The sequence below is a fragment of the Carassius carassius genome, chromosome 25 (assembly GCF_963082965.1).
Source record: "Carassius carassius chromosome 25, fCarCar2.1, whole genome shotgun sequence".
NCBI lineage: Eukaryota > Metazoa > Chordata > Actinopteri > Cypriniformes > Cyprinidae > Carassius > Carassius carassius.
Genome location: NC_081779.1, coordinates 16,554,755 through 16,567,344, shown reverse-complemented (window position 1 = coordinate 16,567,344; position 12,590 = coordinate 16,554,755). Strand labels below are relative to the sequence as shown.

General features: G+C 36.6%; 1 protein-coding gene and 1 long non-coding RNA gene across 2 annotated transcripts; one reads left to right on the top strand and one right to left on the bottom strand.

Annotated features, from left to right (window-relative positions):
- Positions 1–3,012: 3,012 nt before the first annotated feature.
- On the top strand, positions 3,013–5,038 carry LOC132104302 (interaptin-like). The gene has a single exon (XM_059509677.1). The coding sequence runs from the start codon at positions 3,034–3,036 to the stop codon at positions 3,772–3,774; it is 741 nt and encodes a 246-aa protein (XP_059365660.1). The 5' UTR covers positions 3,013–3,033; the 3' UTR covers positions 3,775–5,038.
- Positions 5,039–10,101: 5,063 nt separating this feature from the next.
- LOC132104721 (uncharacterized) lies at positions 10,102–11,555 on the bottom strand. The gene is made up of 3 exons (XR_009423584.1): positions 11,501–11,555; positions 10,611–10,671; positions 10,102–10,277 (listed from the first exon to the last, which is right to left on the bottom strand). It is a non-coding gene; the product is annotated as an uncharacterized LOC132104721 (long non-coding RNA).
- Positions 11,556–12,590: the final 1,035 nt, after the last annotated feature.

The window sequence follows — 12,590 nt, the reverse complement described above, 5'->3', positions numbered from 1 at the left end:
AATTAATGGATAAAGTAGAAGAGCAGAGAAATTATATTAAACTCCAGAAAGAAGAACTTGACCTTGAAAGACAAAGGATCACTGATGAAAAATATCTTCTAGCTCAACATAAGACTGAACTTCAAAAGAACGTGAACAGATTAGATACATAGAAGAGGACATAAAGAAGGAGAAAGAAACACCAAAGGAAATGGAAACTCATCTACAAACGGAAAAGGAAGAAATTGAGAGTGTCGCTGAAGAAACAGAAAGACGAAAAGATGATCTGGATAGAATGAACACAGTCATAAATGAACAAAAACAAGAGTTGAAGAACTGCAGAGCCGTTCTAGAACAAGAAAGAGAAGAAATAAATCAGAAATTGACAGATTTACAACAGAGAATTGATGAAAATGAGCAGACAAAGACTGTGTCTATGAGGGATGCTCTGGAGGAGACCAGAAAGAAAGAAGAAAAAAAGAAAAGGAAGAAAAACTTAAACAGGCTAACAAGGAATATGAAAGTGTCATAGAAGAAATAAACAGGAGAAGGAATGAACTACATAAATTTGTGTTTGATATATCACAACAAAATCAAAAGATTGAGACAGAGAAAGATCTTCAGAAGAAGGACAGAAATAACATTGAAAAGGAAAAAGAAGATTTGCAAAGATGAGCTGATGACCTGGAGATGCACATGACAGAACAAAAAGAAAAAGAAGAGCTGAGTAAAATATCAATGGATGATGAGAGGAAGCTTCTTGAGCAGAAGGCTGGCGAAATCCTGAGACATGAAAAATAAATTAGACAAAGAAAAAGAGGACATGATGAAGAAATGGAATAAGCTGGATGTTCTCCAGTGGAAAATACAAAAACAAAGAGACGAAATGGAAGAAATCAAATAAGTGTTACAGAGTGAAAAGACTAAAATGAATCAACAGCAGCAAAGACTGGAGGAGATTACAAGAGCTGTGAATGAGGAGAGGAGAGATCTGGAGAACATGAGGAATGAATGTGAAAAATACAGACAACAAATGGAAGAAGAGATAAGAGTAAAAGCAAAGGTGGAGAGAGAGGAACTTGATCAACTGATGGCCAATATATTGATGAAGCAAAGAGAAACTGAAAAGAGTGAGGATGTGATAGACCAGCTAAAGAAGGAAATGGAGCAAACAAAAGCCAAACTCGAGGCTCAAGAGGAGCAAATCAAACTGGAATTGCAAATAGTGCAAGATGAGAGGAAAGATCTGGAACAGTCCAAGACTGAAATAAAGAGACAGATTGATGAAATAAAGCTCATGAAAGAGCAGACACACCAGTTAGTAAAAGAGAACGAAGTGTTTGATACACTAAAAGAAGAACATCTATTGGGACATCATGTTCAACAGAAGAGAAAAGAAACGGCATCTCAGGGAAAACAGATACAGACAGATGCAGTCAGCAGACTCTTAACTGAGATTCAAAGGGAAAGGGAAGAACTTGAAAGAAACAAAATAATATTTGAACATCAGGGAGAGGCATTGGACAAGATGAAGAGTAAACAACCGATGCAAAGGCTAGAAGTAATTTTGGTTAGTTCTGCTACACGAACATCTGATCTTGACAACATACCTGTAGCTGACATTTCAGCTCCTCAGGAACAGATTGTTGAGGAACATATAGACATTCCTAAGGAATATACAACTTTCATATCAAAAGGAAGGGAAGATGATGTAGAGAGAATGAAAAGTCAGGAGGACACAGAGCTCAAAATGAGAATAGCAGAAATGGAACTAGAAAAGACTAGACTTGTTTTACAGAGAGACCAAAAAGAAATTGAGACAATGAGACAACATACTGACAGAGAAAGAATAATCTGGAGAAACATAAAGCCACTCTTCAGAAACAATCTGAAGAGATTGAGATCAGGAGAAAGAATATGGAAAATGAAAGATCTGAGTTAGAAATGACTCAAGATAAAATTAAGATGGACATTGAAGAAATTTTAATGGAGACCAAGAGCAAACAGGAGAGAATAGAAAACATGGAAGTTCAACTTCAAAAAAAGAAGAGAGAAATGGAAACCATCTCAGACGAGATGAAAAAGAGACAAGAGGAGTTGGACTTCATAAATACAGAGATAAAAATAAAGAGACAATATATGGTGGACTCCAAAGAAACTGAGGGACATGATTTAACTGACATACCTGCAGAAAAATGAGGAGTCTATAAAAAAGACACATGGAAAAAATACAGAATCAAAAGGAGGCATTACAGAAGGAGAGGAATGAAGCTGAAAAAATACTCCCTGGGCTGCAGAAGGAGAAAATGGAAACGGAGATGCGGCAGGCAATGTTAGACTCAGAAAGAAATGAACTGAATAGAATGAGAGTTGATCTGGAGATGCAAAAAGGGGAGCTTAGGCTTATGCAACAAAACATAGAGACTGAAAAGAGCACCTAGAGGTACTTTTGGAGGACGCACTGAAAGAAAAGGACAGGGTAGAAGAAATGGCAGCCCAACTTTCCAAAGAACAGGAAGAGTTTAAAATGATTATGACTGAGACAAATAAATGGATAAAGGAGATTAAACAGATTGAGGAGGAAGTTAAAACAAAGCAAGAAGAAATGGAGCACAATGAAGAAGTGAGACAAAAAGATCTATGTCTGAGGAAAAAAAAAGTTGAAAATGATGACTGAAATCCACAGTGAAAGAGAAGAAATTCTGAAAATACGAAAGGAGTTTGAGAGAGAAAAACATGAACTGGAGCAAATGAAAACAGATTTGCAGAAAGAAGAACTACAGAAAATTAATGCAGAAGTGCAATATGATGAAACCCACAATGTTATGGACTCATTGAAAGAAGAGAAAGAAGAAATAGAAAGGATGAAAGTCGACCTCCAGAACGAGCAGAGAGAAACTGAAAACATGATGGACATTATAAAAAGAGAGAAGACTGACCTGGAACAGAAAAAAGTTGAAATCCAGCAAATGACTGCAGAAATAAGAACAGATAGTGATAAGAAATTACAAGATGAAATTATGAAGACTGAAACAGAAGAATGACCTGGAACAGATGAATGACAATTTGATCAGGGAAAAAACTGAATTGGAAAGCACTTGTCAGTTTTTAGAAAAAGAAAAGAGAGAAGTGGAAACTAGATTACAGGATATGGTGAATGAACTGAATATTCAGTTTAAGGAGTTCAAAGATCTACATAAGTCCAAGACTGAGGAGAGAACGGCAGAGAAGATAAATCTGGAGAAAGTTAATGATGAGATGGCTAATGATCGTGAAAAATTTGAAAAGGAAAATGAAGATTTAAGACTGAGAAGAGACGAGCTGCTGCACACAAAAGAAGAAATTCAAAAGCAGACAAAAGACCTAGAAGAAATGATGCAAAAAGTGCCAATAGAGAAGAGTGAGGTAGAACAAGAGAGGTGTGAAATATACAAACAAAAACAACAACTGGAAGACATTAAGGACGCTTCAGAAAGAAAGTGGGATGAGACTCAGGTGGTCAGTGAAGGGTCCACACAGGATTATGAGGACATACAAATCTTGAAAACTGAGAGGAAAAGAATAGCATATCTGAAAGATCAATTACAGAAAGAAAAAGAGGATGTTGAAACCAACAAAGAGAAAATTAACAGAGAGATGGAACATATGGAAAAGTTGCATAACCAATTAGATGACCAAAAAGAAGAGATCAAGCTTGAAAAACAAAAAATAGAAGACATAAGGATTGAGATTCAAGACAAGACAAATGCTCTGGAGAAAATTATGCCGGTCTTAAAAAAGAGAGGGAAAATCTAAATGCTTTAGTAATTCAACAACAAAAAGAAAGAGAAGAGATGGATTTACTAGAAGAAAGAAAAACAAAATAAAAGAGAAGAATGCCAAAGATGAGATACAAAGACATTTAGAGGACATCGAAAATATCAAGGTCAGGTTGGCAAATTGATCAGATGAATGTAGAAATAAAGAATATAAGTGAAGGCCTAGAGAAAATAATCAGACAACAGCAAAAGGAGTTTGAAATCAAGGAGAATGACATGCAAAGAGAAAGAAAGGCTTTGGAGATGATGAATGTTAAGCTAGAAAGGAAAGCCACCAAAATAGAAAAAAGGAGAGAGAAAGTAACTCTCTGGGAAGCAGATATACAGAAACAGAAAAACATAGCAGAAGAGCTAACGAACATCTTAGAAAGAGAGAACAATGAACTTGACAGAGAGAAAGCTGAAGTAAAACGAGAAAAACAAGAGATGGAAAACATTCTAAAAACCATCAAGAGTGAGATGGAAGACCTAGAGCAACTGAGAAATAAAATGTAGGAAGAGAAGAAAGACTTACTGGACAAGTTGTTAATAGAAAAACATGAGATGGATCAATTAAAAACCCAGTTACAGTTGGAGAAGGACAGTGTTGAAGAGGAAAAAAAGATGTTGAAGGAGTTGATGAATGAAACTGAAAATAAAAGATCTCAACTGGACAGCAACATTGTGCAGATGAACATGGACAAATTAAATACTCAAGAAGAAAAAGACTTGCTGGAGGAGATCAAGGCTGATTTACAAAGAAAGTCTGAAAAGCTTACTGAGGAAATCAGGAAAACAGACCAAATCACCTCTCATATCAGTAAAGAACAAGGGGACATGCCAAAGAGATTTGATGACATGAGAAGAACGGAAGAAGAGCTCAGTACTATGCGAGCTGACGTCAAAAGACAGACAATGCTTCTACAATCTGATCTACTACTACTTCAGACACAAAAAGAGAACTTAGAAAAGAGCAAAGCAGAAAACGAGAATCTAAGAGAAGATCTTGAAAAACAAAAAGAAATGAATGACTTGACAATGCAAGAACTGCACAAAGAGAGGCTGGCCTTGGATCAGTTGATCACTGACATAAAACAGCAAAGAGACACAGTGGAAAACACACAAAATGAAATAAGACTTAAAGAACTAGATCTGGAAAACAAAGAAAAAGAACTTGACATACAAAGAAAAGATATAGATAACCTAAGAAACACTGTGATGGCTGAGAATATGCAGCTGGAAAAGAGGCAAAAAGTTATGAGAGAACATGAAAGGTTGTCTGGAACAAGAGAGACAACAACTACAAGAAAACATCAAAACATTTGAAGACCAGAAGAATATTCCTGATCAAATCAAAGTAGATGCAGCACAACAGACCAATGAGCTTGATAAAATTACAGCAGAAACAAAGAGGAAAAAGGAACATCTTGGAAGGGAAAGTGAAGAGACTGATGCTCTGAAAAAAGAAATCCAGAGAATGAAAGATGAACTGAAAATCTTAAATTTTGAGATTGAAAGGTCCAAGCAAGAAATGGCAGAAAACAGAGATCAGTTTGAAAAAGAGATGGAAAATTGGAAGCAGAAAAGTGCAGATTTACTAACAGAAACTGATCAGCGAGCCAAAACCAAAATTAAGAAAGAAGTCAAAACATTGATGGAGAGTGAAACACAGATCCAAGCTGCATTACAAATAGTCAGAGAGGACACTGAAGAAGACCAAACAGCTGCTGAATTGCAGGCTGATCTCCAGAAACAGAAAGATGAACTAAAAGAACTGAGGAACACAATTGAATTGGAACAAGAAGAGCTTGAAAACAGCAAAAAGATCATTGAGAGTGAAAAACATTGTAACGAAAAGCAGAGAGCTGATTTAAACAGACTGAAGAAAGAGGCTGAATTCAGCAAACAAAGTATACGACAAGAGAGAACTTTGCTGCAACAAGATAAAAACATGTTACAGAAGGAAAAAGAGGACATGGAGGGCATTTTTATAAGAAAAAACAAAAACAATGGAGGAACTGCAAGAGCAGATAAACAGAAAATTGTCTGAACTGGAGATGTTAAACATGGAGATTCAGGTAAAGAGACAGGAAGCAGAAATGCATCACTTACCAGGAGAGATGAACGCAAAAGATCTGGATACTCATGTCCTCGGAGAGGGAGCACAAGTAAAGAAACAAAAAACAGATCAACTTGAGATAAATCAACTGAAGGCCATCTCAATAGATGCTGAAACACAAACATATTTGGATGACTTTAAGAAAACAGAGGATAGCAGACAACAGGAATTTGAGGACGAAACACTTGCAACAAAGAAGAAACAACCCACTGTGACAAAGATAGAAGTCACACACACATCTGAAGTGCACGATATTAGAAAATCCTTAAATAAACAAATAGAAGATTTGGAGAGAATGAAGACAATGATGAAAAAGGAGAGACATGAACTGCAACAAGTGAAAACTGACTTTCAAACGCAGAAGGAGGACTTTGAGAGGAATTTGAAGGAAGTCATGAAGGAGAAGTCAAGAAATGAAGAACAAATGCTACAACTTATACAAGACAAACAGGAATTATCAAACAACCTTGATGAGAAAAATAAGGAAAAAGAGAGCATTACAGAAACATTCATGAGAAAGATGGGACAACTGGAAAAGTCTATAGTATCACTGAAAGAAGAGAAGGAAAACATTGAAAATGAGTTGCTTCGACTAAAGCAAAATTAACAGTAGAGACTAAAAATCCAGAGCAAAACAGATGATACTTCTATTGGAAGTAACAAGCATGTTGAGAAAGTCACATACAAAACAGCACTGGAACAACTACAAGACACTAAAGAGGAAAAAAGGACAGACAGAGACAGCAGTCTGGAACTCACTGAAATTTATTGGGCCAAAACAGATGGAGAAACCGAAGCACAAACCTCTAAAACTGACACCCAAGGAGAAATTCTTCAGGTAATGGATGGCACGACCCTAGAAGGAGATGAGCTAAACATCATGACAGCTGAATTACATAGGCAACATGATGAAATAGAGAATAAAATCATTCAAACTGGCCTTCTTGAGCTTGAGAAGGCAAAGGATCACCTGCATAAATTGAGGGATGAATGTAAAACTGCTGAAGAAGAAAAGTCAGTGATCATGGAGAGTCTCGAGAGGAGGAGGAACAGCCTGGAGAAGGTTCAAGCTGAGGTACCGAGACTTACCAAGGAGACTGAGCACCACACACAAAGCTATGAATGCAAAAGAAGAGAACTGCAAGAAATTGAGACTGACATACAAAAACAGACAAGGACTGTGAAGATTCAAGAGGAAACTAATATTCAGAGTGAACAAGAAGACCAAGTAATAGCGACTACACAATTCATTCAAGAACACACAGAAGATGTTGAGCAGATGAGAACTCAAGAGACACAAACTGAAATCCAGGAAAGAGACACTCTACCACAGTATGAAGAGATAGATGCAATGAAAAGGAGAATACAGGAAATGAAAGATGAACTAAAAAACAGATTACAAGACATACAGAGGAAGGAACTGGAAAAAGTTGGAATGCAAAAAGAAAAAATTGAGCTGGAGCTAAGAAAAGCTGAAATCGAAAGAAATAATGAAGTCCTCCAGCATGAGCGAGAAACAGACAGACTCAAGCTCATAGAAAATGATAAAGAAATACTTCTGTTAAGAGAGTGTATGCTGATTGAGATCAATCGACTGAAAAGCGAAGAAACAGAAACAAGTAGTCAGCGCTTGGAGATGATGGAGCGTCTCATTAGTGATGCAGCAGTAAGAGTGAACAGATTCAGAAGGGTTACAGACAGAGCCTTGCAAACGCTGATCCTGGAAGGAGATGGAGAGAAGTTTGGAGTAGCTCAAAGCATGACAATTGAATGGATGGAAAGTGTCAGTGGAAGGTTGGAGACTTCTCTGGATGTCCTGAGTAAAGACAGGGAGGAAGCAGCGAGAGGAGAATCCCAGAGAGGGGGCGTGGTCGGGCCAACTTCACGGAGATTGCGGCTACTGCACTGGATCAGACGGTGCTGCTGTTGCTGCTGTCCCAGGAATCCTAAATACACTGTGGAGGACACTGAGGACATTTTATAAACACAGGCCTTGTTCATTTAGAAGTAAATTTTCATATGGAATTTGACAGAAGCACGTCCTAAACAAATACAATCTATGCATTATGAAGAATTGTATTTACATATTTATATGTAGTATTGAGTGAGAAAAAAGAAAAAAAAGAGAATAACATAATATATATTTAGCCTGAATGAATCTTTTCATGAATAAATTCAGAACATCTATACTTTTAACTCCTCAAATAACTCATTAGCATAAAGTGTGCGATATGTGTATGTATGTATGTATGTATCTTCTATTTTCACTAATTTGTCAGTAAAACACTCTGGGTCAACTGATCCTGAAAATATCAATTTTGATTTGTCATGACAAATTGCTATAATTATCTTGTGTTTTGTTCACTATTGTGACATATAATCATGTAGTTGGAAAGAGTCATGCTGTACTTTTACACAAATGAATGCAGGTTTTGGTGCATTTGCTATGTTTTTTTGGTTTAATGTATACAAATTTACATTTGACTTAGCTTTTATTGCTTTCATGTGACATAGCCTATTCATGTCGTGCCACATATTCACCATTGTAACAACTCAAAGGTGTCAAGTAGATGGAAAGAGATGAGATTTTGTACCACATTTGTCACCAACGTCTCAAACCATGTCATGTAGAGAGTCATTCAAAGAAAGAAACAGAAGAACATGTTCAGAAATATAGTCATTTTCCAGAATAAAAGTTTTATGCTGCACTTGAACATAAATTAATACAGTTTTTAATTTATTTATATGCTACACATTCAGATTTTGCTGTAGATTAAAAATTTGCTTACCTTTTATTGCCGTCATTTGCCACTCTTACCATTAAAGGCAGTGGCATGAAGACAGAGATAAACAAAGAAGAACATGTTTAATAAATTATTTTAAGCAACCCATTTTATTTTTCTTAAATTGAATGAGTCGATAATTTACTCTATATTAATGCATTTTTATAGATATTTTCCTTCATAAATAGGTGTCTTGTTTGTTCATGTCAAACATATTATTCAAAGTGACTACTTCTGTTCAAGTCCATGACATCATAAAGGTAGCAGAATGCACTCATGATATTTGAAGACCACGTGATGACACACAGCAGCCACACAGCACTGTATAACTGATACAGGCTTGTTTTATTTATTTTTTTCCTTTTTATTCAATATATATATATATATATATATATATATATATATATATATATATGAATATATATATATATATATGAATATAATATATCATGAAACATCTCATGCACCTTTAAAGATTGTTATTTGATCAATAAATGTTGATGGGCAAAGTAGACTAATAGTGTAATCTATTAAAGGGTTAGTTCGCCCAATTTGCAAAATGATGTCATTAATAACTCACCCTCATGTTGTTCCAAACCCGTAAGACCTCCGTTTATTTTTGGAACACAGTTTAAGATATTTTAGATTTAGTCCGAGAGCTCTCAGTCCCTCCATTGAAGCTGTGTGTATGGTATACTGTCCATGTCCAGAAAGGTAAGAAAAACATCATCAAAGTAGTCCATGTGACATCAGAGGGTCAGTTAGAATTTTTTGAAGCATCGAAAATACATTTTGGTCCAAAACTAGCAAAAACTACGACTTTATTCAGCATTGTCTTCTGTGTCTGTTGTAAGACGGTTCAAAACAAAGCAGTTTGTCGATGTAACCGGATCTTTTTGAGCCAATTCAACAAATCGTACTGAATTGTTTTAAACGGTTCGCGTCTCCAATACGCATTAATCCACAAATGATTTAAGCTGTTAATTTGTTTAATGTGGCTGACAATCCCTCAGAGTTAAAACAAACCAATATCCCGGAGTAATTCATGTGCTCAAACAGTACACTGACTGAACTGCTGTGAAGAGAGAACTGAAGATGAACACCGAGCCGAGCCAGATAATGACTCGTTCAGCGCCAGCCAAAGAGCAAGCGCAGTTTTAAATTTTGCAGCTGATGCTCTGCGCACTGAATGATCTTATCACACAGGTGTGATCCTATGATAATATAAAATATATTATACGGCTATATTTTGTCTTTTGGAAGCTGCATTGAAAATCCACTTGGCATGGAAATCTGAGGAGCATGTGCCCCCTCACTTTAAATGGGCATGACGCTTCTGATTACAGAGAACGTCATCAAGGAGCAAGTCCTTAGCCTGGCCAGCCAGACTTACATCAAGATGTACTCTAGGCTGCAGGGGCGATTCTAGGATTTTGATTTTAGGGGGGCTCAGCCCCCAATAAGGGTATGATTAAAAAAATATTATTTGACTATTAGGGTAGGGTGGTATGCTACTAACCTTACTGCAATCCACTATTCCATTGTATTCCCTGTATTTCATATATGGGAGTAGGAGTACTGACTGAGCCATATACAACACTGTAATAAGAAAATAATTATTGGATGTGACCACTAGAAAATAGGGAATGTTGATTTTTTTTTTTTTTACAATGAAGACCTCCTGATTCATTCACTGTACAAACACACGCACACATGTTTCCAGTACAAACACAACATTTTACTGTTTGCATTTCTATGCTCACATACAAACCTCAGATAGGAATTTTTTCCTTTGACGATACCACTGCTTTTTCTTATAAAATGTACAGGGAAATTGGCAGACAATTAAAGCAATGTCAGGGTTCAATGGCTGAAATGAATCTTGGGAACACAGTGGTATTGTGTGTGTGAGAGGCTGCGTTCTATTCTCACCTGACTGTTGCTCATTTGCAGACCTACTCCCGCACGACAAGAAAAAATGTTGTATATCCATCTACAATGAAATATAAATTATTTTAGTTTTTTAGCTTTTTAGCCTTTATAATCAACAAAACGGTTGGATATTCATAAAGTCACCCCATGAAAACTGATGTCATTTTAAGTATTTTAACTAACCAGCTAATATTCATTAAGAATATAGACAAACCATGTATCAATGTAATTGTCTATTGGCAATATGATTAAACTGTTCTATATTTATTTCTATTTATTAAAAATAACAACATGAATTATCAATTTGCCACTTCTATAAATCAAGTACAAATCTAGTATAAATAGTATAAATCAAGAAAATCAAAAATCCCTTTACTCTACACTTACTCTAATTTATGTATCATGACACTCCTCCTGATTCATTATTACTTAATACAAAACTATATTTAATAATACAAAACAAAATAACTCCACATTCTCTCTCTGGGCCATCTAGTGCTTTCAGACAATGATGTGTGTCTTTAATCATTTCTGTGCACGGCTGCATAATGTAATGTCAAAATACATAATAATATGTCTGTAATTTTAAAAAGTAAATGAAAATAAATCATGATCGTTTTCTGAATCTAAAGTATGTTTTCATGGGTGTTAATCATTTCATTTTTGTAGGAATAAAAAACAACTATCACACAAGGGCTGAAGGTGAACGCAGCGAAACGTATTGGTATTGGATGAGAAACCGAGCCGTCCCGTGTGCTCCCAATACTCCAGACCAGTAACATCACATTATGTAAACTGCAATGCATTTATGACAAAGAACTGCACCGATGCAGATGTAATATCATAGCATTAGCAGTCTATCAATAAATGCACGCACACACGACACACACCTTGTGCTCTCTGATGTTCGCTCTGCTCGGCGCCCCTGCAGATTGAAAAATGCGCTAAATGCAAGCAGACTCAGATAAGGGGAGGAGCCGAAACTTGACGCAGCTTGCCGCCGTTTCAAATGAGTTTTTTTAAAGGGGACTGAAGCGATCAAAAATGTATTAATCAAATTTTTTTTTAGGGGGGCTGGGCAGAAGTTTAGAGGCTGAAGCCCCCCTAAAAAGGGCCTAGTGATGCCCCTGCTAGGCTGCGAAATACATTTTGCTGCCGCTAGGGTGCGTCTAGATTTCTAGGCTAGCAAGTCCTAGGTAAGTTACACAAAGAAAGCAGTCCACCATTCACCAATTAATTGAGTTGACTTCTAAAACCCCTACAGACACATTTAAACTACACAACAAACAGCTTTTGTCCGCGTATGTTACATAGCACGTTAGCCTTTGTTTGGTACCTTGGATAATTGTCATGCTCCAATAAATTGCACGTCAATGATGAATTTATAGTGACAGGGAGTTTTTTGGTGGACATTTGTATTTCAAAGAAAGGCTTTTGTTTTCTCCTTAACTAATTCCAAATCATGTTTGTCTTTCTTTCTCTTTCATTGCAACAAACATTCATTACTCTGCAGCACGTGCCCAGACAGCACACATACGTTGGGCCGACCTACAAAATTCCATCGGCACAATATCGCTCAGGGAGCGTTTGCTAATAGGGAGGATGTCGCCGCGACGTCGGCCTCTGATCGAAAATGCTCTCCGGCCGATGTTGGGACGATACATCCCGGCCGCTCTGCGTGGACGCGGTTCACCGGCGTTTTGCTCATTGTCACGGACCACCCGGGGCTACCGCCGCTGGTATATAATAAAACAATACACACCACTCTCAAGAACCGATGCAACTTTATTTATATTTTCATTTATTTCATATTACATGTGCAAATACATTAACATTTACCAGATGCTTTGATCAAAAGTGGATAATTCGGGATTATTGGTAGTATTTTTAAAATTAACCATGATTTTACTACAGCTTTTGCAGTAAAACCATAGTAAAAACAATAATAACCATTACTACAGTACTTGCATGGTTAAATGT